We start from the raw sequence: 20,968 nt of genomic DNA, 5'->3' as shown, positions 1-20,968 counted from the left end.
TGACCCCATAGTCCTATTTCACAGAGCGGGGAGTCCTGACCAATTTTTATCCCTCAGCCAATTGGCTTTAAAAAAACAGAATACATGCTCACTCGTGCTCAAGTGTGTTTCGGACATGCTGTGTGCCAATTGATTTCTATGTTTAACTACATTACAGCAGTGGTTACATTTCAAAAATACAGGGCGCGATTCGCCGATCGCGGGACTAAGTGTCCGCGCCGTCGTGAATGCCGTTGTGTTTCACGACGGCACAAAATGGGAGTGGGCAGTAGCAATTCTGGCCCCCACAGGGGGTCAGCACGGCGCTGTAGTGGTTGACGCCGCTCCAGCCTTAACATCCTGCCGCAGACTGGGGGCGGCGCCAACCCGTGCATGCGCAGTGGCGAAGCGCCAACCGGCACATGCGCGATAGACTCACGTAACGCTCCGGCCCCGACGCAACATGGCGCAGGGGTTCTGGGGCCGGAAGCGCAACAAAGAAGGCCCGGGGGGGGGGGGGGGGGGGAGAGGCTGGCCCACCGATTGGTGAGCCCCGATCGCGGGCCAGACCCCATTGGAGCCGCCCCCCCCCCTCCCAGTGAAGGAGCGCTTTTCCTAGCCCCACGGGCCGCCCCCGACCCTTCGCGCAGAGTTCCCGCCGGCAGCGACCAGGGGTGAATGCTGCCAGCGGGACTCTGCCGTTTCCGCGTGGCCGTCCGGGCCGGCGAATCGGCGGCCTGGCCGCGACCAGCGCCGCACCACATGCGCTGGCGCAAATGCCGCCGATTCTCCGCACCTCCGAGAATCGTGCGCTGGTGTCGGGGCGGCATAGTGCGGTTGCGGCAATTCTCCGGCCCGGCGCGGGGCTCGGAGAATCACGCCGGCACTGGCTGAAAATGCTTTGGGATATCCTGAAGTCACGATAGATCCTATAAACATGCAACTTCTTTCTTTTCTGATGCCATTAGTGATTACTGCATCACCTGCCACCTGTTTCCTATTGCTGTATTCTGTCCGTAAGATGCAAAATGGTCACAGCTGATAACATAGGCTGTCTGTTCTCAGCTGCATGGGTTTAGATTATTCCCTTTCCTCATTACCAAGTCTTATACTTGACAAGCCAACAATAGTCCCAGAGAATCTGTTGGATTGTGTCCAAAATAAAAGCAGTTATCTCCAACTGTGCAGACAAATACAAATTGATTTTCTTATTCGCTGAAAGAGCAACCATATTTATAAAGCTATTTAAAAGCACCTGACAGCTTAGTTCTCATGCACACAAACTTTTTGGAGCACATCGAAATATGAAATCAGCGGACAAGATTCCCTGTTGAAAATGCACCAAATACGGAATAAAACACAGCGGAAATGATGGGAGGTCAAATGTCTCGTGAGAGTGAGGAACATTAAGTAACAGCAACAAAATAGGACTAGAGCAATTAATTGGACTAAAAGCCAACAAATCCTTCAGACACGAATGTTTATAATTCCATGTTTCAAAAAGAGATACCTGCACAGGATACATTGGTTGTGATCTTCCAGAATTCCCTAGATTCTAGAACAGTCGTAGTAGTTGAAAAATAGAAAATGTAATCCTGCTGTTCAAGAAAGAACAGAGAGAGAGAGGCAGCGAACGATATGGAATAGCTAGCATGAGATCGGGGCCGGGTTTCTCCGACCCCCCCTGCCGGGTCGGAGAATCCCCAGGGGGAAGCCCGAATCCCGCCCTGATGCTGGCTGCCCTGTTCTCCTGCAGCATTTTTCGGGGGCCAGCGGGATTCCCGCCATGCCAGTCACCCCCGGCGATTCTCCGGGCCCCGATGGGCTGAGTGGCCGTAACGATTTGGACAGTCCTGCCGGCGTGAATTACTCACCTCATGCACGGCGGGACCTGGCAGGTAAGTGTGCGGGGGCGGTCCCTCGGGGGGCCTCCACGGTGGCCTGGCCCGTGATCGGGGCCTCCCGATCAGCAGGCGGGCTGGTTCCGTGGGGGGCCTTCTTTCCTCCGCGCTGGGCCCCTGTAGGGCTCCACCGTATTGCCCGGAGGCCGGCGCAGATAAGGGAACCCCCGCGCATGCGCGGAAATACGCCGGCCGTTCCGCGCATGCGCGAACTCGCGCCGGCCCTTCGGCGCCGGCTGGAGCTGCGAGAACCACTCCGGCGTCAACATAGCCCCCGAGAAATTAGAGAATTCCTCACTTTCAGGGGCGGTTGACGCCGGAGTGGTTGGCCCCATTTTCCTGCCGGTGTGGGGACATAGCCTCATTTTCAGAGAATCCCACCGTATAACTTTAAACCAAGCTGAAAATTGCACTGATGTTGTCCCAGCGAGCCACATTGCAGACTGGACATGAAAATATTCCAGCCAGTCATGTCGTTTTATGGAGTTCAGTCCTGTGCCTCCAACATTTAGATTGATTTCAAGGAGCATCTCCATGGGTATTTTCTTAAGGGTCAAATGCAATTGGGCATTCCCTGTTAGTGATTGGTAAGAGACCAATCATCAATAATAAGGTTACTGTTCTTAATAAGGTAATAAAGATAGTCAATACGTTGTACAAATTATTATCCTTTCCTTGTTTCCCCATGACATTTCCTCCCTCATCTGTAAACAACACAAAGTGTAAATACATAGGTCACAAAAACAGAAAATACTAGTCAATCTCAGCAGGTTTGACAGTATCTGTCGAGAGAAGGGAGCTAATGGTTTGAGTCTGGAAGATCATTTGTCAAAGCTAGAGAAAACTGGAAATAGGGTCAGATTTATACTGTTCTGGTTGGGGGCACGGTGCGATGGGGCTTGCTAGGGGGCCAGTGATAGGTGGAGATTGACAAAGATGTCATGGACTGAAAGACAAAGGGAACGTAAATGGGGGTGATTAAGGCTAAGAAGGGTGCTGATAATGGCACATACAGAGATTAGAATGTGTTAATGGCAGAACAAAGGTAAGCAGCGGGTCAAAGGGCAACTAGGAACAGGGAACAGTTGGCCCAAGTGGGGTGGGATGGAGGGAGGGGGGCAATGGTGAGGAAATTATAGATCGATGGATGAAATAAAAATAAATGAGTAGAAATAAAAATGGGGTGAAAGTGGGGGAGAGAGTTCACAGTCTCAAGTTGTTGAACTCGATGTTAAGTCCGAAAGGTTGTAACATGTCTCATTGGAAGATGAGGTGCTGTTCCTCCAGTTTGCGCTGGGCTTCACTGGAACAGTGCAGCAGGCCAAAGACAGACATGTGGACCTGTGAGCAAGACTGTGAGTTGGAATAGCAAGCGACAGGGAGGTCTGGGTCCTGCTTGCTGATGGACCGAGGGTATTCACCCAGTCCGCGTTTAATCTCTCCAATATAGAGTAGACTGCATTGGGAGCAGCAAATGCAATAGACCACATTGAAGGAGGTGCACGTGAAGCACTGCCTTGAAAATAGTGTTTAGGCCCTTGGATGGTGAGCAGGGAGGAAGCAAAGGGGCAGGTGTTACACCTTCTGCGATTGCATGGGAAGGTGCCGTGGGAAGAGGGTGAGGTATTGGGGGTGATGGAGGAGTGGACCAGGGTATCCCGGAGCGAACGGTTCCTGAAGCCAAGGGGTGGGAAATGTGGAAGGAGGGCTATGCAAAGAACAAGGGGGAGGGGGAGGATTCACTATGTCAGGCAGAGGGGCAAGGACGTCGATGAAGAAACCAAATAATGGAAGGCAGAGGGAAGGCTGAGAGGAGGGCAGCTGGACCCTGACAAGGCTGAATGAAATTCTCACAAACAAGGGGGTCAAAGGGAAACCACTTTGTTTATTGGAAGGGGATGGATGAAGAGTGCAGATACAGTGGGTAAAGGTCCAAGTGGGGCATGGGCGCTTTGCAGGTGATGGGCTCCAGGGGAGGGTGATTGAACCAAGGAACAGGCTTCTTCTTGAGGCTGCTATCCTTTTCTTTCTGGGTTGCTGGCACCCTGCATGGTCTGGTGAAGATAGGTGGGCTGGAGAGAGTGATAGGAGTCTGCTGGACTGGCGTTTAAATATGCCGCCCGGACCTTCGAAGCTTCCAGCTGATGACAGACAGACAAATCAGATGCCGGCCAGGCGATTCAGAGGGAATGCGCCTGTGCATAATTCATGAGGTTCCAAACACAGAATCCGGTGCAGGATCCCGCCATTTTGGCCAGTGAGGAAGATGCCGCCAGTGCCACCTGCTGCTGAACTGAAAGTGCCTCAAAAATGGAGAATTCCGCTGTGTGTCTATCTGGTTTCAGTCCTCAAGCTAATTTAAATACCTGAGGTTCTTTAGCCGAGGACTTGTTCCAGAGTAGCTCTCCTTTGAACTTTTTCCAAAGCCAATATATCATCTATTACATGGGGATCAAACTGAACACGTTATTTTCAGAGTATATTTGTAAATAATGAGGCCAGTATGTTTGATTTCTGACAGTGCCACTGGTTAAGCGGGACTCACAGGCACCTCTAGCAATGGTTGCAATTCTAACCACATTATACATTGATGGGCTCAATTACCTTTTTTGGAGAAGGTGCATCAATTATACCCATGCTCACAGAGACTTGGAATGCGAGAATTCTCCATTTTGCTCCAATGTAGGTACAGAACTCAGCAAGGCCTCACTGTTTAAGAGCTGCACATAATCTGATCTCTTAATGTGCCACTATCAGCACCCTTCTTCATCATTATCACCAGCATTTGCATTCCCTTTGTCTTATTGTCCATGACTGGCCCCCTATCCGGCTCCTCTGCTCCTTCTCTCTCCTCCACCACCCCCCCCCCCCCCACCCCACCCCCACAACAGTCTCAATGTTATCCTATTTTCACTTCTCTCTAGCTTTGACAATGAGTCATCCAAACTCGAAACGTTAGTTCTGTTCTCTCTCCACAGATGCTGAGCGTTTTCTGTTTTTGTTTCAGATTCCAACATCCGCAGTAATTTGCTTTTAACAAAGGTAGTTGTTGGGCTCCCTCTGTAGGCTGATAGGTTTTACCTGTTCCCTCTAATATCTTGTGGCCTTCGGAAGCATAGAAAATAGAAGTAGGAGGAGGCTCAAGCCTGCTCTGCCATCCATTATGATCACGGCTGATCATCCAACTCAATAACCTGATCCCATATTCCCCCAATATCCTTTGAGCCCCTTCACCCCACGTGCTAGATCTAACTGATTCTTGAAAACGTTTTGGCCTCAACCACTTTTAGTGGCAGCAAATTCCACAGGCCGACCACTCTATGGTTGAAGCAATTTTACCTCATCTCAATCCTAAATGATCTACCCAGTATCTTCAGACTATGACCCTTGGTGCTGGACACCCCGCCATCGGGAACATCCTTCTTGCATCTACCCTGTCTCGTCCTGTCAGAATTTCATAGGTTTTATGAGATCCTCCCTCCATCTCCTGCAGGTGCTCCCACAGCCCAAAGATGTGCAGATTAGGTGGGGTTACGGGGATAGGGCAGGGGAGTGGACCGAGGTAGGATGTACCTTGTGTATTGTGTGTAGTTTTGGTCTTCCAGTTTGAGGAATTACATTCTTACTGTTGAGGTTGTCCAGCGGAGGTTCACCAGACTAATTCCTGGGATGGCAGGACTGACATGTGAAGAAAAGCTGGATCGACTGGGCTTGTACTCACTGGAGTTTAGAAGAATGAGAGGGGATCTCAAAGAAATGTATAAGATCCTGATTGGACTGAACAGGCTAGATGTGAGAAGAAAGTTCCCGATGTTGGAACCAGAAGTATGTGTCACAGCCTAAGACTGAGATGAGGAAGAACTTCTCTCCGAGAGTTGTGAACTTGTGGAATTCTCTACCACAGAAAGCTGCTGGGACCAGTTCGGTGGATATATTCAAGAAGGAGCTGGACGTGGTCCTTATGGCTAAAGGGATCAAGGGGTATGGAGAGAAAACGGGAGTGAGATACGGAATTTGCATGGTCAGCCATGATAATATTGAATGGTGGTGCAGGCTCGATTCCCTGCTTAAGTCACAGCGGAGTCTGCACGTTCTCACTGTGTCTGTGTAGGTTTCCTCTGGGTGCTCTGGTTTCCTCCCACAAGTCCTGAAAGATGTGATTGTTCGGTGAATTGGACATTCTAAATTCTCCTTCAGGGTACCCGAACAGGCGCCGGAGTGTGACGACTAGCGGATTTTCACAGTAACTTCATTGCAGTGTTAATGTAAATCTCCTTGTGACACGAATAAAGATTATTATTATTACCAAGGCCCTGTATATTTGCAGCAAAACATCTTGCACTTGAATCCTCTCGCTGTGAAATTCAACATACCGTTTACCGTCTATGTTTGAACCATGTTAAAGTGGTAGATCAGGACCAGTTGAAATTTGAGGTCTTGGGTTTTCCATTGAGAAACCTATTTAAAGGCCTGGAAGGAACCATTTTGAACAGTCAGAGAAAAAGTCGTCTTCTTTGACTGTCTTGTGAGACGATGGTGTGTTCCTTGGTGGTTAGATCTGTATTGAACATTGATTGGTGCAGTGCAGAAGCTCCATTGTGTCAAGGCAGTCTCCACCAAATTTGCTGCAGAGGAAGAAGGTTCAGGATTTGCTGGCCTCTGCTTTCTCTGGGAAGAAGGAAAATGAGTTAAATCAAAATGTCTTTGGGCTCAAAAGCCTGTATATTGTAGGAGGAAAGGAAGAATGCAATTTTACAAAAGCGAGATTGTTAGTAGATCTGTAACTGCATGATGACATCTGTGAATACTTAGCTGTCCTTTTTTTGTGATTCTCTTTGAGCTTTGATACTCCTCAACCTTGACTCCCCAAAATGTATTTTGACTCAACTTTTATTTCGCTTTATGATTGAAATGCCCCCAAATAATGCATGGTGCAATTTCACCGTTAGTGGTGGATTTATAACGCTTAACACTGAAAGCCGTCGGCAAAGATTTTGTGATCTCTGTGGCGTGGATTTTCCTTTTCCCAAAATTACTTGAATTCTGTTGCCGCCAGTTTCTGTGGATCTTTGGCATTCATCAACATTGATACCTCTGTAGTTCTAAACACTCACCTTTGTTCCCATGAATAGTGTACCATTGGACTTTATTTGAAACACCTTTATTCAATTGCCTTGTACAATAGGTTGGAAAGTTCTTGCTGAAGGGCCAATTTATTGCTGCTGGCTGAATTAGAATGGGAGCACACTACTGGTGTGCGACAGATGACCTTGCTAGATTCAGACTAGCCAGCTCATGAATAATAATTTGAACAAGCATTATATTTGTCATTGTATCTCAAAAGCACTTGTTAGTGCTTTTAATTCAGAACTTTGCTTATTTAACTTCAGGAAATCTGCCAGGTTAGCAGTGGGAGATGGACAGGGGAACTTGTAAGCTCTTTTGATGAAGGAAAGTTGAATACTTTGTCCACATAACCATATTTGGGGATGATTTGAGTACCATCATGTTAGTTAACCCTTGTGTGCACCTTGTGCTAAGAAAGGATGTAACTTGCCAATTTCACATTGTGTTGAAAAGCCCATTGAAACTTCCTATGTTGATAGTTATTGACAGAATTCTTATCATGACAGTGCTTATCATGTGTTTAGTTAACTGTTTGAATGGAGTTTGTGGACTTTGAGGAAGTATCAACCCTGACCTAGCTGTGATTCACAAATCAGTATAGAATAGCGTTGTACGTAGACTATCTGAACTTTCTTTTGACTTAATCCCTCTGTTTAGAACAGGTATGTCAATAGGTTTGACTTTGTTCTTTTTTATGTTGTCCACCGGACTCCTAAATTAAAAGATCAGGTTAACCCTGTTACATTGTGTCCTTCACAGTCAAGAGGCCCCTGTCAAGCGGATATTTATTGCAGGCACTACCACACTGATAGGAAAAGGAGAAGATAATCTAGCAGATAAAGGTGGAGCACAGCAGCTCAAAGTTCGCCTACTGTAAAAAGTTTGTCTCCAGAGGAACTGGTTTATCTGTCGTGTGCACAATAAAGTTAATATGAATTCCGACTCAAATGGAGAGCAAACAATTAATAAAATATTGCGGCTGCACTGCCCATTTTTGTACTCCGGGGAATGTAATCAATTGCTTTTGTAAACGTCTACTAATGCCCTGTGAGAATTGGTTATTGAACTGAGTTGGGTGTGTTTTACTAGTCGCATCCTAAAACACAACATAATTATAAACTACTCCATGTGCAAGCTGGTGAAATAAAGACACCGTACTGCAGTCTTGCAACAATGGTTCCTGAAAAAGTTGCACACAATTATTTTGAACAAGAGGCCTTGTTTGTGTCCTGTGATATGTACACAAATAAAGCATAGGGATGTTGAAAGGCATTTTAATAAAACTCTTTTCTGAGGGTTGGATGGATTTTTGTTTTCAGCTGGGAGGAGAAGCTGGTGTCAAAACCTTTGGATCCTGTCAAAAATAACCCAATCATTTTCTAGTTGCAGTGCTTGTTATTGGCCACTAGAAGCTGCCAGCAACTCTCAATGCTTTGGCAACCTCTTGTGGCTCTAATTGGTAGCACAATACTATGATCTTCATCTTGCACTTTTAGACAAAGCTCTTTTTAGCTGTTCTTTGTTGCAACAACAGTGTAATTCTAGATTATTCTTTCCCCAAACTTTCAAGTCATCTCATTGGTATTTTGGAGAGCTTTACTTCGCTCACTAGTTTTTTTCAAAGCTGATTCAAACTAGCAGCAGCATTGAGTTCACATTGAGGACTCACAGAGGAACAAGCCAAAGCCGTAGTCGTTAACTGTAAGAAGAATGAAATCTGGTGGTGAAATCCAGGATGAAACCATTTTCATGGTTATTTCAGCTGAGATTTTGGATAATGCAGGAGTATATTTGTCATCGAAATGGAGTATTTCATGTCACTGGATATTAAAGGGATGGAGATCGACTAGGGGCTTTTCACGGTAACTTAATTGAAGCCTACTTGTGACAATAAGCGATTTTCATTTCATTTCATTTCATTTCATTTCATTAAAAAGTGTCAGAATACTAGAACAGGATTTGGTAAGGCTGAAATTCGGATCAAACTTTGGGCGGCATGGTGGCACAGTGGTTAGCACAGCTGCTTCACAGCTCCAGGGTCCAGGGTTCGATTGCAACTTGGATGACTGTCTGTCTGGAGTTTGCACATTCTCCCCGTGTCTGAGTGGGTTTCCGCCGGGTGCTCCAGTTTCCTCACACAGTCCAAATTGTGCAGGTGGATCGGCCATGATAAATTGCCCCTAAGTGACCAAAGGTTGGGTCAGGTTGGGAGGATAGGGCAGGAGATTAGGCCTAAGTAGAGTGCCCTTTCGAAGGGTCGGTGCAATCTTGATGGGCCGAATGACCTCCTGCACTGTAGGGATTCTATGATCATGATCTATGATCTTTGCCGAAGTGGAAGGAGATGGGATAGGCAAGGTCAGAGGGAAAGTATTTAAAACAGAGATGAGGAGGAATTTCTTCAGCCAGAGGGTGGTGAATCTGTGGAACTCTTTGCCGCAGAAGGCTGTGGAGGCCAAATCACTGAGTGTCTTTAAGACAGAGATAGATAGGTTCTTGATTAATAAGGGGTTATGGGGAGAAGGCAGGAGATTGGGGATGAGAAAAATACTGACAACCATACCCTCACTGACTACCCAATTGTTTTTCCCCCCTCAACCAACTGACCCCCCAACAACCCGCTCCCCTGATCATTCTTGACCCTCCGCCCCAATCCCTCTCCTGTCAATCCCACCCAATTAACTCTCAAACCTACTGTAATTGGCTGGACCTTTCAGCTTACCTGCAGGCAGCTCGGTCCTTCAACTCTGCAACCCAGGACTGCTGGCCCCAGGACCGCCCTTCCCGGCCCAAATCAGGACGTCACGCGAGAAAGGATTGGCTGGATATCCAGCTAAGAAACTAGGAGCAGAATGGCAATCCGAGTATGCCACACTCTGCGGAAGTTCAGGCCCATTGTATTTAGAAACAGATACTGCTGACTAGGCAACTGTGCTCTCAAAAGGCTGTGAACCAGTAAGTGTAATTATTTAGGTGGGAAATGATCCTGGCATTAAACAGCAGTCTGTTGGTTTTATCTGTTTGGTCAGGAAGTGCCTTTGGTTCTGCTAAGCAGGTCAAAAATGGAAAGCTTCTCTGGAGACTGATAAACAATAATAGATAAAGTAAAGTATGAAGTGCTCAATGAGTTTCAGTTTGCACAGAGGAAATTTAATGGGAAATAGCTACATTGGTAGCAGATGGATTAGTTTCCTGAACCTCATTCCTGATAGAAATTCTAGATCGGTAAAAAATGTGTACATCAGATTTACTGTCAGATAGAGAAGGTGAATAAAAGGATTTGTTTATTTGGCTGCACTAAAGCTCAGATGATTCTGATTTCCATGTCCAACTGATTTTCCCCCTTCCTTTTCTTTTAAAAATAGGCTATTTTTATGATTCCCACCAACCCACCACCAACATTCCGGAAGCCAGAGCTCTGGTCGGATGAGTTCACAGATTTTGTCAAGAAGTGTCTTGTGAAGAATCCAGAGCAAAGAACGACTGCCACACAACTATTGCAGGTTTGGCAAAAAAAAAGGCTTTCAGTGAATCATTATTAGTTTTATGCGGGCAAATAAATCTTGCAGATCTAATTTATGTAGAATTCAAACAGAAATTGCAGCTTTCAGCACAAAATGAGGACACAAAGGATCATTTTATTTTTCAGGGTCTTACCAAATGGCATGCGTCATAAATTCAGGCAGCCACCGTTAGCATGTTTGATTTTGGCTGTTTTCAGTATTTCTTTGGGATCACGCTACCTAGATACACAAACTGATTAACAAACACAAGTTATTATAATATGGGGGTGGTCTGTGGAATTCTTTACTGCAGAGGGCTGGAGAGTCTGGAGTATTGAGTATGTTCAAGGCTGAGATAGACTGAATTTTAATCAGTAAGGGAATCAAGGGTGATGGGGATAAGGCGGGAAAGTGGAATTTGAGGATTATCATATAATGGCAGAGCAGACTCGATGGGCCGAATAGCTTACTTTTGCTCCTACGTTTTATGGTCTTCCACACTGTTGCATGGTCAAGCTGAGGAGACCTACTTTGTGATGGGCTGATACCTGTAGTTGCAAGCACCTTGCGCACTGGCTACGTCTGCAGCTAGTTTAAGAACCCTGTGTATTAACCATGCATCTGGATACATCTTGCCTCGCCTTCAACTTTCTGCATTTTTGACTGCCAGATTCATAACGTTTCTTCATATTGACTGATCCGTCTTGATTTCAACTTCTATGAATCTTCAGAATCTTCTGTCAAGTGAGGTTTCCTGAAGCAAAAATGGTTGGTTGTCTAAGCTGCTCAAAAACAGTGAGAAATTAAACAAAGCTTAGAATAGAATACAATACAATACCTACATTGCAGGAGGCCATTCAGCCCATTGAGTCCGCACTGACCCTCTGAAAGAGCACCTTACCCAAGCCCCACTCCCCCATAACCTAATTGTACATCCCTGGACACTAAGGGGCAATTTAAGGTTAGGGCGGCACGGTGGCGCAGTGGTTAGCCCTGCTGCCTCACAGCGCCAGGGACCCGGGTTCAATTCCAGCCATGGGTGACAGTGTGGAGTTTGCCCATTCTCCCTGTGTCTGTGTGGGTTTCCTTCGGGTGCTCCGATTTCCTCCCACAGTCCAAAGATGTGCAGATTAGGTGGATTGGCCATGCCAAATTGCCCCTTAGTGTCCCAAGGTTAGGTTGGGTTACTGGGTTATGGGCTAGGGTGGAGGTGTGGGCTTAGGTGGAGTGCTCTTTCCAAGGGCCGGTGTAGACTTGATGGGCCTCCTGCACTGTAAATCTTATGATTCTATGAATATTTCCCTTCCCGAAATCTGGGATCAGCCTCCCCGGTGCAAACCCATGATTCCCTAAGACAGGCATCAACCTCGACCCGCCCCTAACCTAAGCAATGAGAGAGGAATAATTGGCAATCTAGTTGCGTGCAGCCCCATAGAGATGAGTGACTATAATATGATAGAATTCTTCATCAAGGTGGAGAGTGATGTAGTTTATGTAGTTGACCAGGGTTCTGAATCTTAATAAAGGAAACTAGGATGGTATGAGGCGCGAGTTGACTGTGATGATTTGGTAGGGATGATGGTGGTTAGGCACTGACAAACATTCAAAGAGCGCATGGGTGAACTGCGACAATTGTTCATTCCCGTCTGGCGTAAAAATAGAACAGGAAAGGAGGCGTAACCATGGCTTACAAGGGAAATTAGATCCAAGGAAGAGGCATACAAATTGGACAGGAAAGAACAGCAGACCTGAGGATTGGGAACAGTTTAGATGTCTTGCTGCAATTATACAGGGTATTGCTGAGACCACACCTGGAATATTGTATGCAGTTTTGGTCTCCTTATATGAGGAAGAATATTATTGCTATAGAGGAAGTGCAGCAAAGGTTTACCAGGCTGATTCCTGGGATGGTGGGACTGACATACGAGGAGAGATTGAGTTGGATGGGATTATATTCGCTGAAGTTTACAGGAATGAGGGAGATCTTGTGGAAACCTCTAAAATTCTAACAGGACTAACTAGATAGTGTAGATGCAGGAAGGATGTTCCAATGGTGTGGAAGTCCAGAACCAGGGATCAAAGTCTGAAGATATGGGGATAAACCATTTAGGACTGAGATGAGGAGAAATTTCTTCACCCAGAGACTGGTGTGCCTATGGAATTCTCTACCACAGAAAGCAGTTGAGATCAAAACATTGTTTGTTTTCAAGAAGGAGTTAGATATAGCTGTTGGGGTTGAAGGGATCAAAGGAAATGGAGGGAAAGCGGGGAACAGGTTACAGAGTTGGATGATCAGTCATCATAATGAATGGGGGAGAAATTTGGAAGGGCCGAATGGCCTGCTCAAGTACCAAGTGGTTAAAAAAAAATCGCACTACTGCCTTGATAATAAAATACAGTCACTCTTATTTCACCTCTTGATTTCAACCCTTTGTCCATGTTTGGACCAACGTTTTCATGAGGCCTGGAGCCGAATGGCCCTGGTGAACCCAAATTGAGCATCAGTGAGCAGGCTACTGCAGTGTCTGTTCTTCTTGGTAGTACTGTTTACAGCACATTCCATCACTTTGCTGATGATTGTAAGGGGTCTGATGTGGCAGTCATTGACCAGATTAGATTTGCCCTGCTTTTTGTGGACTGGACATTGTCTTATGTTGTAGGTATACTGGAGTAGCTTGGCTAGGGGCATGGCTAGCTCTGGAGAACACATCTTAAATATAACTGCTTTGACATTATCAGGGCCTGCAGCTTGCTGTATCCAGTGTCTGCAGCCATTTCATGATATCATTTGGAATGAATCGATTTGGCTGAAGACTAGCTTTTGCCTTGCTAGGGACCTCGGGAGGAGGCTGAGATGGGTTATCCAATCGGCACTGCTTGCAGAAGATGGGTGCAAATTAAAGTTGCAGTTGAAGTGAATGCAAAAGAACGAGTTCCACTTTCTAACCAGTCTCTGGATAAAGAAATCCCACTGATTTCTTTACAGGACACATTAGTAACTATTTTGTATTTGAGACTCTATTTATCGTCTTCCCCACGAGTAGAAACAATCTCCTTGCTAAACTCCTTTATTTTTTTTATTTTTTTTTAATAAACATTTTATTGAGGTATTTCTTTGGCATTGTAACAACAACAAAATCAACAATGTACATAACAAGGAAAATATTAACAAAGTGCAAATACCACCTCCCTCTCCCACAGGTCCTACCATTGTTTACCCCCCTAATCTACGCTAACCTAATTGTCAGCCTTCTGCTGACAATTAATTCTCTGCGAGGAAGTCGACGAATGGTTGCCACCTCCGGGCGAACCCTAACAGGGATTCTCTCATGGCGAACTTAATTTTCTCCAGGCAGAGGAAGCCAGCCATGTCTGAAAGGCCAGGTCTCCGATTTCGGGGGCTTCGAGTCCCTCCATGCTAGTAATATCCGCCTCTGGGCTACCAGGGAATCAAAGGTCAGAACATCTGCCTCTTTCTCCTCCTGGATTCCCGGATCCTGCAACACCCCAAAAATCGGCACCTCTGAACTCATTGCCACCCTCGTATTTAATACCGTGGACATGGCGTTGGCAAACCCCTGCCAAAATCTCCTCAATTTTGGACATACCCCCGCATACTTCGCACACCTATCCCCCACCCCAAAGAATCTGCTCATTCGGCCACTGTCATGTGAACCCGATGAACGACCTTAAATTGCAACAGGCTGAGCCTGGCATATATTGCGTTCACGTTGACCCTATCTAACGCGTCTGCCCAGAGACCCTCCTCTATCTCTCCCCCCAGCTCCTCCTCCCACTTTTGCTTCAGCTCCTCGGTCTGCGTCTCCTCCGAACCCATAAGCTCTTTATATATGTCCGAGACGCACCCCTCTCCTATCCATCCTCTAGAAACCACCCTATGCTGAATCCCCCTTAGCGGCAGGAGTGGGAAGGTTGGTACCTGCCTCTGCAAAAAGTTCCACACCTGCAGATATTGAAATGCATTTCCCCCCGTCAATGCGAACTTCTCCTCCAGCGCCCTCATACTTGGGAAGCTTACTTCGATAAACAAGTCCCCCATCCTCTCAATCCCCACTCACCGCCAAATTCGGAACCCCACGTCCATCCTCCCAGGGGCAAACCGGTGATTATCACAGATTGGGGACCAGACCGGTGCCCCCTCTGCTCCCACATGTCTCCTCCACTGCCCTCAGACTCTCGGGGCCGCCACTACCACTGGACTGTTGGAGTACCGCGCTGGCGGGAACGGCAGACGCGCTGTTACCAACGCCCCCAGACTTGTGCCCTTACAAGAAGCCGCCTCCATGCGCACCCACACCGGCTCCCCCCCCCCACCAGCCACCTCCTCACCATGGCTATGTTAGCCGCCCAGTAATAATTGCTGAAATTCGGCAGCGCCAGCCTTCCACCCCCTGACTCCGCTCGAGCATTGCACTCTTCACTCGTGGGGACTTTGCCCCCCCCCCCACACAAAGCCCACAATAATCTTATTGATCTGCTTAAAAAAGGACCGCGGGATGAAGATAGGGAGGCTTTGGAAAATGAATAGGAATCTCGGGAGGACCGTCATTTTTACCGATTGAACTCTGCCCGCCAGAGACAACAGGAGCGCATCCCATCTCCGGAAATCCTCCTTCATCTGATCCACCAACCGGGTCAAGTTCAATTTATGTAGCCGGTCCCAATCCCACGCCACTTGGATACCCAGGTGCCTGAAACTGTTCCCTACCACTCTGAACGGCAGTTCCCCCAGTCGCCTCTCCTGACCTCTCGCCTGGACCACAAACAGTTCGCTCTTCCCCATATTGAGCTTATACCCTGAAGACCGGCCGAATTCCCCTAAAATTCCCATAATTTCTTTCATCCCCTCCATTGGGTCTGAGACATACAGCAGTAGGTCGTCTGCATACAACGAGACTGTGCTCCAACCCCCCGAACCAGCCCCTTCCAGCCCCTTGTGGCCCTCAGAGCAATTACCAGTAGCTCTATCGCCAGCGCAAACAGCAGTGGGGAGAGGGGGCATCCCTATCTCGTCCCCCGGTGCAGTTTGAAACAGTTCAAAGTCGTCTTGTTTGTCCGTACACTTGCAACCGGAGCCCGGTACAGCAACCTAACCCAGTCAATAAAGCCCCTCCCAAACCCAAACCGCTCCAGCACCTCCCATAAATAATCCCACTCAACCCGGTCAAAGGCTTTCTCCGCGTCCATCACGACCACTACCTCAACCTCCCTACCTTCCAGGGGCATCATGATCACGTTTAGCAGCCTTCTTACATTGGCCACCAATTGCCTGCCCTTAACGAACCCCGTCTGATCCTCCACTATGACGTCCGGTACACAGTCCTCAATCCTGGAGGACACGATTTTGGCCAGATGTTTGGCATCTACGTTCAGCAAAGAAATCGGCCTGTAAGACCCACATAGCTCCGGGTCCTGGTCCCGTTTCAGAATGCGCGAGATCATGGCCTGTGACATCGTCTGGGGCAGAGCCCCTCTTTCCTTAGCCTCATTAAAGAGCTTCATCAGCACCGGCCCCAATATTCCGGAGAATTCTTTATAGAACTCGGCTGGGTACCCTTCCGGTCCCAGGGCCTTAACCGATTGCATGGTCTTCAGACCCGCCACTATCTAATCAAGCCCGATCGGGGCCCTCAGCCCTTCTACAAGCTCCCCGTCCACCTTCGGGAAAGTCAGCCCCTCCAGGAAGTGCCTCATCCCCTCCGGCCCTGCAGGGGGTTCCGACCTACACAACCTGCTGTAAAGACCTTGCTCACCCCCGCCGAGTCCCCAACTAAGTTCCCATCCCTGTCAATAACTTTCCCTATTTCTCTAGCTGTCTCCCTCTTTCTGAGCTGCTGTGCAAACATCCTGCTGGCCTTCTCACTGTACTCGTAAATCACCCCCTTCGTCTTTCTGAGCTGTTCCACTGCCCTCCCGGTGGTTCACAAACCAAATTCCGCCTGTAGCCTCCGGCGTTCCTTTAAAAGCCCTGCCTCTGGAGCCTCTGCATACCTCCTATCAACTCGTAGAATCTCTTTTACCAGCCGGTCCGTTTCTGCCCTATCCTGACCCTGTGAGCCCGGATCGAGATCAGCTCTCCTCTCACCACTGCCTCAGCGCTTCCCAGACCACCGCTGCAGAGACCTCCCCCGTATCATTTACCTGAAAATGAAAAAAATGAAATGAAAATCGCTTATTGTCATGAGTAGACTTCAATGAAGTAACTGTGAAAAGCCCCTAGTCGCCACATTCCGCCGCCTGTTCGGGGAGGCTGTTACGGGAATCGAACCGTGCTGCTGGCCTGCTTGGTCTGCTTTCAAAGCCAGCGATTTAGCCCAGTGTGCTAAACAGCCCCTGCAGGTAGTTCAGCATGCACTTCCTCAGTCTCTTGCACACCGCTTCGTCCGGTAACAGCCCTACATCCAACCTCCATTGCGGGCGCTGCTTACTATCCATACTAACCTGCAGGTCCACCCAGTGGGGAGCATGGTCCGAGATCGTGATTGCCGAGTACCCCGTCTCCACCACCCCCGCCAATAGGGCCCTACCCAAGACAAAGAAATCGATCCGGGAATACACCTTATGTACGTGGGAGTAAAAAGAAAATTCCTTTGCCCTCGGATGCCTAAATGTCCATGGATCCACCCCGCCCATCTGCTCCATGAACCCTTTCAGCCCCTTTGCCATTGCTGGCACCTTGCCCGTTCTCGAGCATGACCGGTCCAGGCCTGGATCAATAAACGTATTAAAATCCCCACCCATAATCAGCTTGTGCGAGTCCAGGTCCGGAATCTTCCCCAGCACCCTCTTTATAAAATCCCCGTCATCCCAATTTGGCGCATGTACCTTGACCAGCACTACCTTCATCCCCTGCAGCTTGCTGCGGACCATGAGATATCGACCTCCCACAGCCGAGACTATTCTTCCCACCTCAAATGCCACTCGCTTGGTAATCAGAATCGCAACCCCTCTAGTCTTTGTATCCAGCCCCGAATGGAAAACCTGACTGATCCAGCCTTGCTAAACTCCTTTATAACTAAAATAAAACTCCTTTAAAACTAAAATAAAAAACATGCCAAAGCTGCCTACGTACAGGTGAGTAGAATTTGCATATTTGCCAAATATTATATTTCTTTGCAGACTGTTGTCATAAAAATCAACATGTTATTGTCATATTATCTTCACATTCTTGTTACCAGCTAGCAGCTCCATGGTGCCTGAAATCAGTTATGCAAGCTTTAAGAATGTGATGTTAGAGATCTGTGTTCTATAAAATCTGAAATATTGTTCAAATGGAGACACAAATTTGGATTTGTTGCAACTGACAGTTAAAATGATCCAAAACGCCCAGCATAATACTTGAGTTACACACTCCAGTTGCATGACATCAGAGTAAGAAGTTCCATGTCTTGGCATCGATACATATCTGGGCTATAAAATCTAAAATTCTCTGAAGATTGAATTAAACAGCTTGTTGTGAATCTTATGTTAGATTCAATCCAAATGAATTGTAATTGTACGACTCTGGGAGGGTAAACCCCGATGGACTGCATTCAATGATCCATGAGGACCTCCTCTATGGGATGATGTGAAGTTGACAATTTAATTGTGATATGAATTATTTTGTGTTAAGAGTATTTGGAGAGCACTGGTAAGTGGCTTAACAAGGATGAGAAGGTTATTCTCATTGGCAGAGAGGTCAAAAACCAGAGGACACAGGTTTAAGGTGACTAGCAAAAGGACCAAAGGCAAAACCTTTTTTATGCAGCAAGTAGTGAAAGTGAATTATTTGCCAGGCTATGGGGAAAGAGCAGGGGAGTGGGCTAGCTAAATTGCTCTTGCAGAGAGCTGGCACAACTTCAACAGGCTGAATGGCTTCTTCTTGCACTGAAACAATCATTTAACCAAAATATTTGGACAATATTATTTGGAAATGTTGTGCTGTATCAGGATGGTCAATCATCTTCGTTATTCTGGACTTCACTTAGTTCACCTGTCTCCAAACTCAGACAACAGCATGTTGATGCTTCATGCTGTTCACACCGATTCTAAGTCATCATTATGTGGGATCTCCAAGTTTGATTCTACACTCCTATTATCACCATCGATTTCTTGTTGTCTGTTTGCCATCATGATTTTATGCATCCTAATTTTTATGTAACTGGAACTATGCAACTTGTGTTCTCCCTGAGTTTGTTTGCAAGCAATTTTTGGCTGCTGCCCCAAACCAGAGCCCATCAGTCTAGTTTCACTTTTGCTCCTTTTAACTTCTTTTCTCTTTACTCTGCTGGACTTTCCTCCATTGTCATGGCGCCTTTCACTTCTGAACTCTCAGGTCCTTTGTTTTTTCGATTGTCTACCTGACCCTCAGCACTCCTCAACGTTCCTGCTTTCCTGCCGCTGATCCAGAATTGACTCTGTGTTATATCAGCCTACAGCTTCCCTCTGTGCTTTTCTTGACATCCTCCAATAGGATGATTGAGGCATTCAGCACTGGTACATTACCCAGCCACAACCACAATTTCCCCATCCCACTCTGCCCATCAATATTCCATTGCACTCACTTGTGGGACTATCCTTGCCAATCATCATCTTGTCCAACTCACCCCTCCCACTGCTGACCCTGTGGACTCTGCTCTCAGTGTCCCTCAACTCATCTCCATCTAGAATGTCCATTATGGTAATAAGGCCCTTCCCGTCCATGAACGTATTGCGGATGATCGCATCAACAACATGGACATAATGGAAATCTAGCTGAGGAATGGTAACAGCTTCTCCCTGAATGGGGCCTTGCTGCCTGACTGCTACTTCCCCCATTCAGCCCATCAAGATCGTCACGGTGGCGGTCTGGCAATTTTGTGCGTTCTCTCTGTGTCTTCATGGGTTTCCTCCGGGTGCTCCAGTTTCCTCCTACTGTGCAAAGATGTGCAGGTTAGGTGGATTGGCCATACTACCTTGCCCCTTGGTGTCCAAAGGTTAGGTGGGGTTACTGGGTTCCAGGGATAGGGCAGGGACGTGGACTTCGGTAGGGCGCTCTTTCAGAAGGTCAATGCAGACTCGATGGGCCGAATAATTGTTTAAGGTGATAATGGTTCATATTGGCTAAGTATGTGGACCAGCTAGGCTGCTGTTCAATGAAGAAATGGAAAGCATACAAATTGCCTGGGTGAAGGATGGAATTTGCATCCATGGTGGAAAGATTAAGGTTGTAAAATCTGAAATTATTAAAGCAGCAGAGGGAAATCTGAGTTTGTGTATGTAGGTGGGTAGATGGTATTGAGCGGCATCAGGATGAGCAAAGGTTAGTTTGGTGCAATGTGGAAATAAGGATTATTGACTTCTTGCCAGCTGTGTCACTCATAGCGTTGTTTTGTGGTACACATCGTCCCAGAAAAACATATGACAGAAGTATGAGCTATGACGCATTAATTGTGATATTTGGTGTTGTGCGAAATAATGTGTGCATAACATAACATTAAGTGAAGTGGAAGATATTGGAAAACTCCGTTTTGAGCTTATTTAATTACACATAATTATTACAATCCTTTGAACGTTTCAGTTGGAGCTCTGATTAAATAGAAATCATTTTGAATTACTTCCAGACCTTTTATTATTGGAAGTGTTTCATTGACAGTATATCAGGAGCTTGGAGCATTGTGTGTTTTCAATAGTCAGGTTGGAGAACCTCATTTCTGCCGTGCCTGGTTAATTAAGGTAGAAATTTAATTATTAGTTTAGAAAACTTTACGTGAAGTCTGCTATCAGTGTTGGGAAAAATATTGTAGAGATCTACCATGCGGATTTAGTGGCACTTGTGAACACTAAAACTCAGTAGAAATTTGAGTTAAAAGTTCTTGGGTGCAAATGAGAATCGGTTATTGCCTCTATTTGATTACAATTAAGAGTCACTTAAATCTTATTCTCTAATAAGTCCGGCTAGCAAAAAGGACTTAAAGAGAAGCAACTTGTACACAATTTAACTTTCAAAATAATACAAAAATGGTTTCTTGCTTACGGCAAAACAGCTTGCATTTACTTCAAGAGTTAGAGTGGAAAAGTGAAAGTATAGAGACAGCGAATAGTTCAGATCAAAGTATAGATGATTCATGAATAAAGACGGACCCTCGCGGTTATACAAAATCCTATCAGTTTTTAGCCATTGATCTACACCCCTATGTAATCCTAATTGGTTTGGGTTAGAATCGCATGAGTTTGATTTGACGGTTAGCTGTCAGTCTTCAATGTGCAACATTAGTTTTAAATGTTTCATGTCTGAATACTTGTGCATGTTATGGAATGCAATTCTGTGCTGTTATCACGACCAGCTTAAATTGGTCTTCTGCTGACTTAGCTGTTATCTGTATTGTGAACAATGGTGCCTCCATATTACTAAGCCGTTGCTATATCCTTGATCTAAATGGTACAGCACAAGTATAGTGTCAAACTGTCTTTGAAATT

The 20,968-nt window shown here is 46.5% G+C and overlaps 1 protein-coding gene across 1 annotated transcript in view; it reads left to right on the top strand.

Moving 5' to 3' along the window:
• stk3 (serine/threonine kinase 3 (STE20 homolog, yeast)) overlaps window positions 1-20,968 on the top strand; it is a 448,024-nt gene that overhangs the window by 275,050 nt on the left and 152,006 nt on the right. The window contains exon 7 of the mRNA XM_038808612.1: window positions 10,373-10,510. Coding sequence (XP_038664540.1) covers window positions 10,373-10,510 — 138 coding nt within the window. The remainder of the gene's footprint in view (window positions 1-10,372; window positions 10,511-20,968) is intronic.

The sequence above is a fragment of the Scyliorhinus canicula genome, chromosome 10, assembly GCF_902713615.1.
Source record: "Scyliorhinus canicula chromosome 10, sScyCan1.1, whole genome shotgun sequence".
Classification (NCBI taxonomy): Eukaryota; Metazoa; Chordata; class Chondrichthyes; order Carcharhiniformes; family Scyliorhinidae; genus Scyliorhinus; species Scyliorhinus canicula.
Note: the sequence above shows the minus strand (reverse complement) of the source record. Positions and strands in the feature narration are given on the sequence as shown.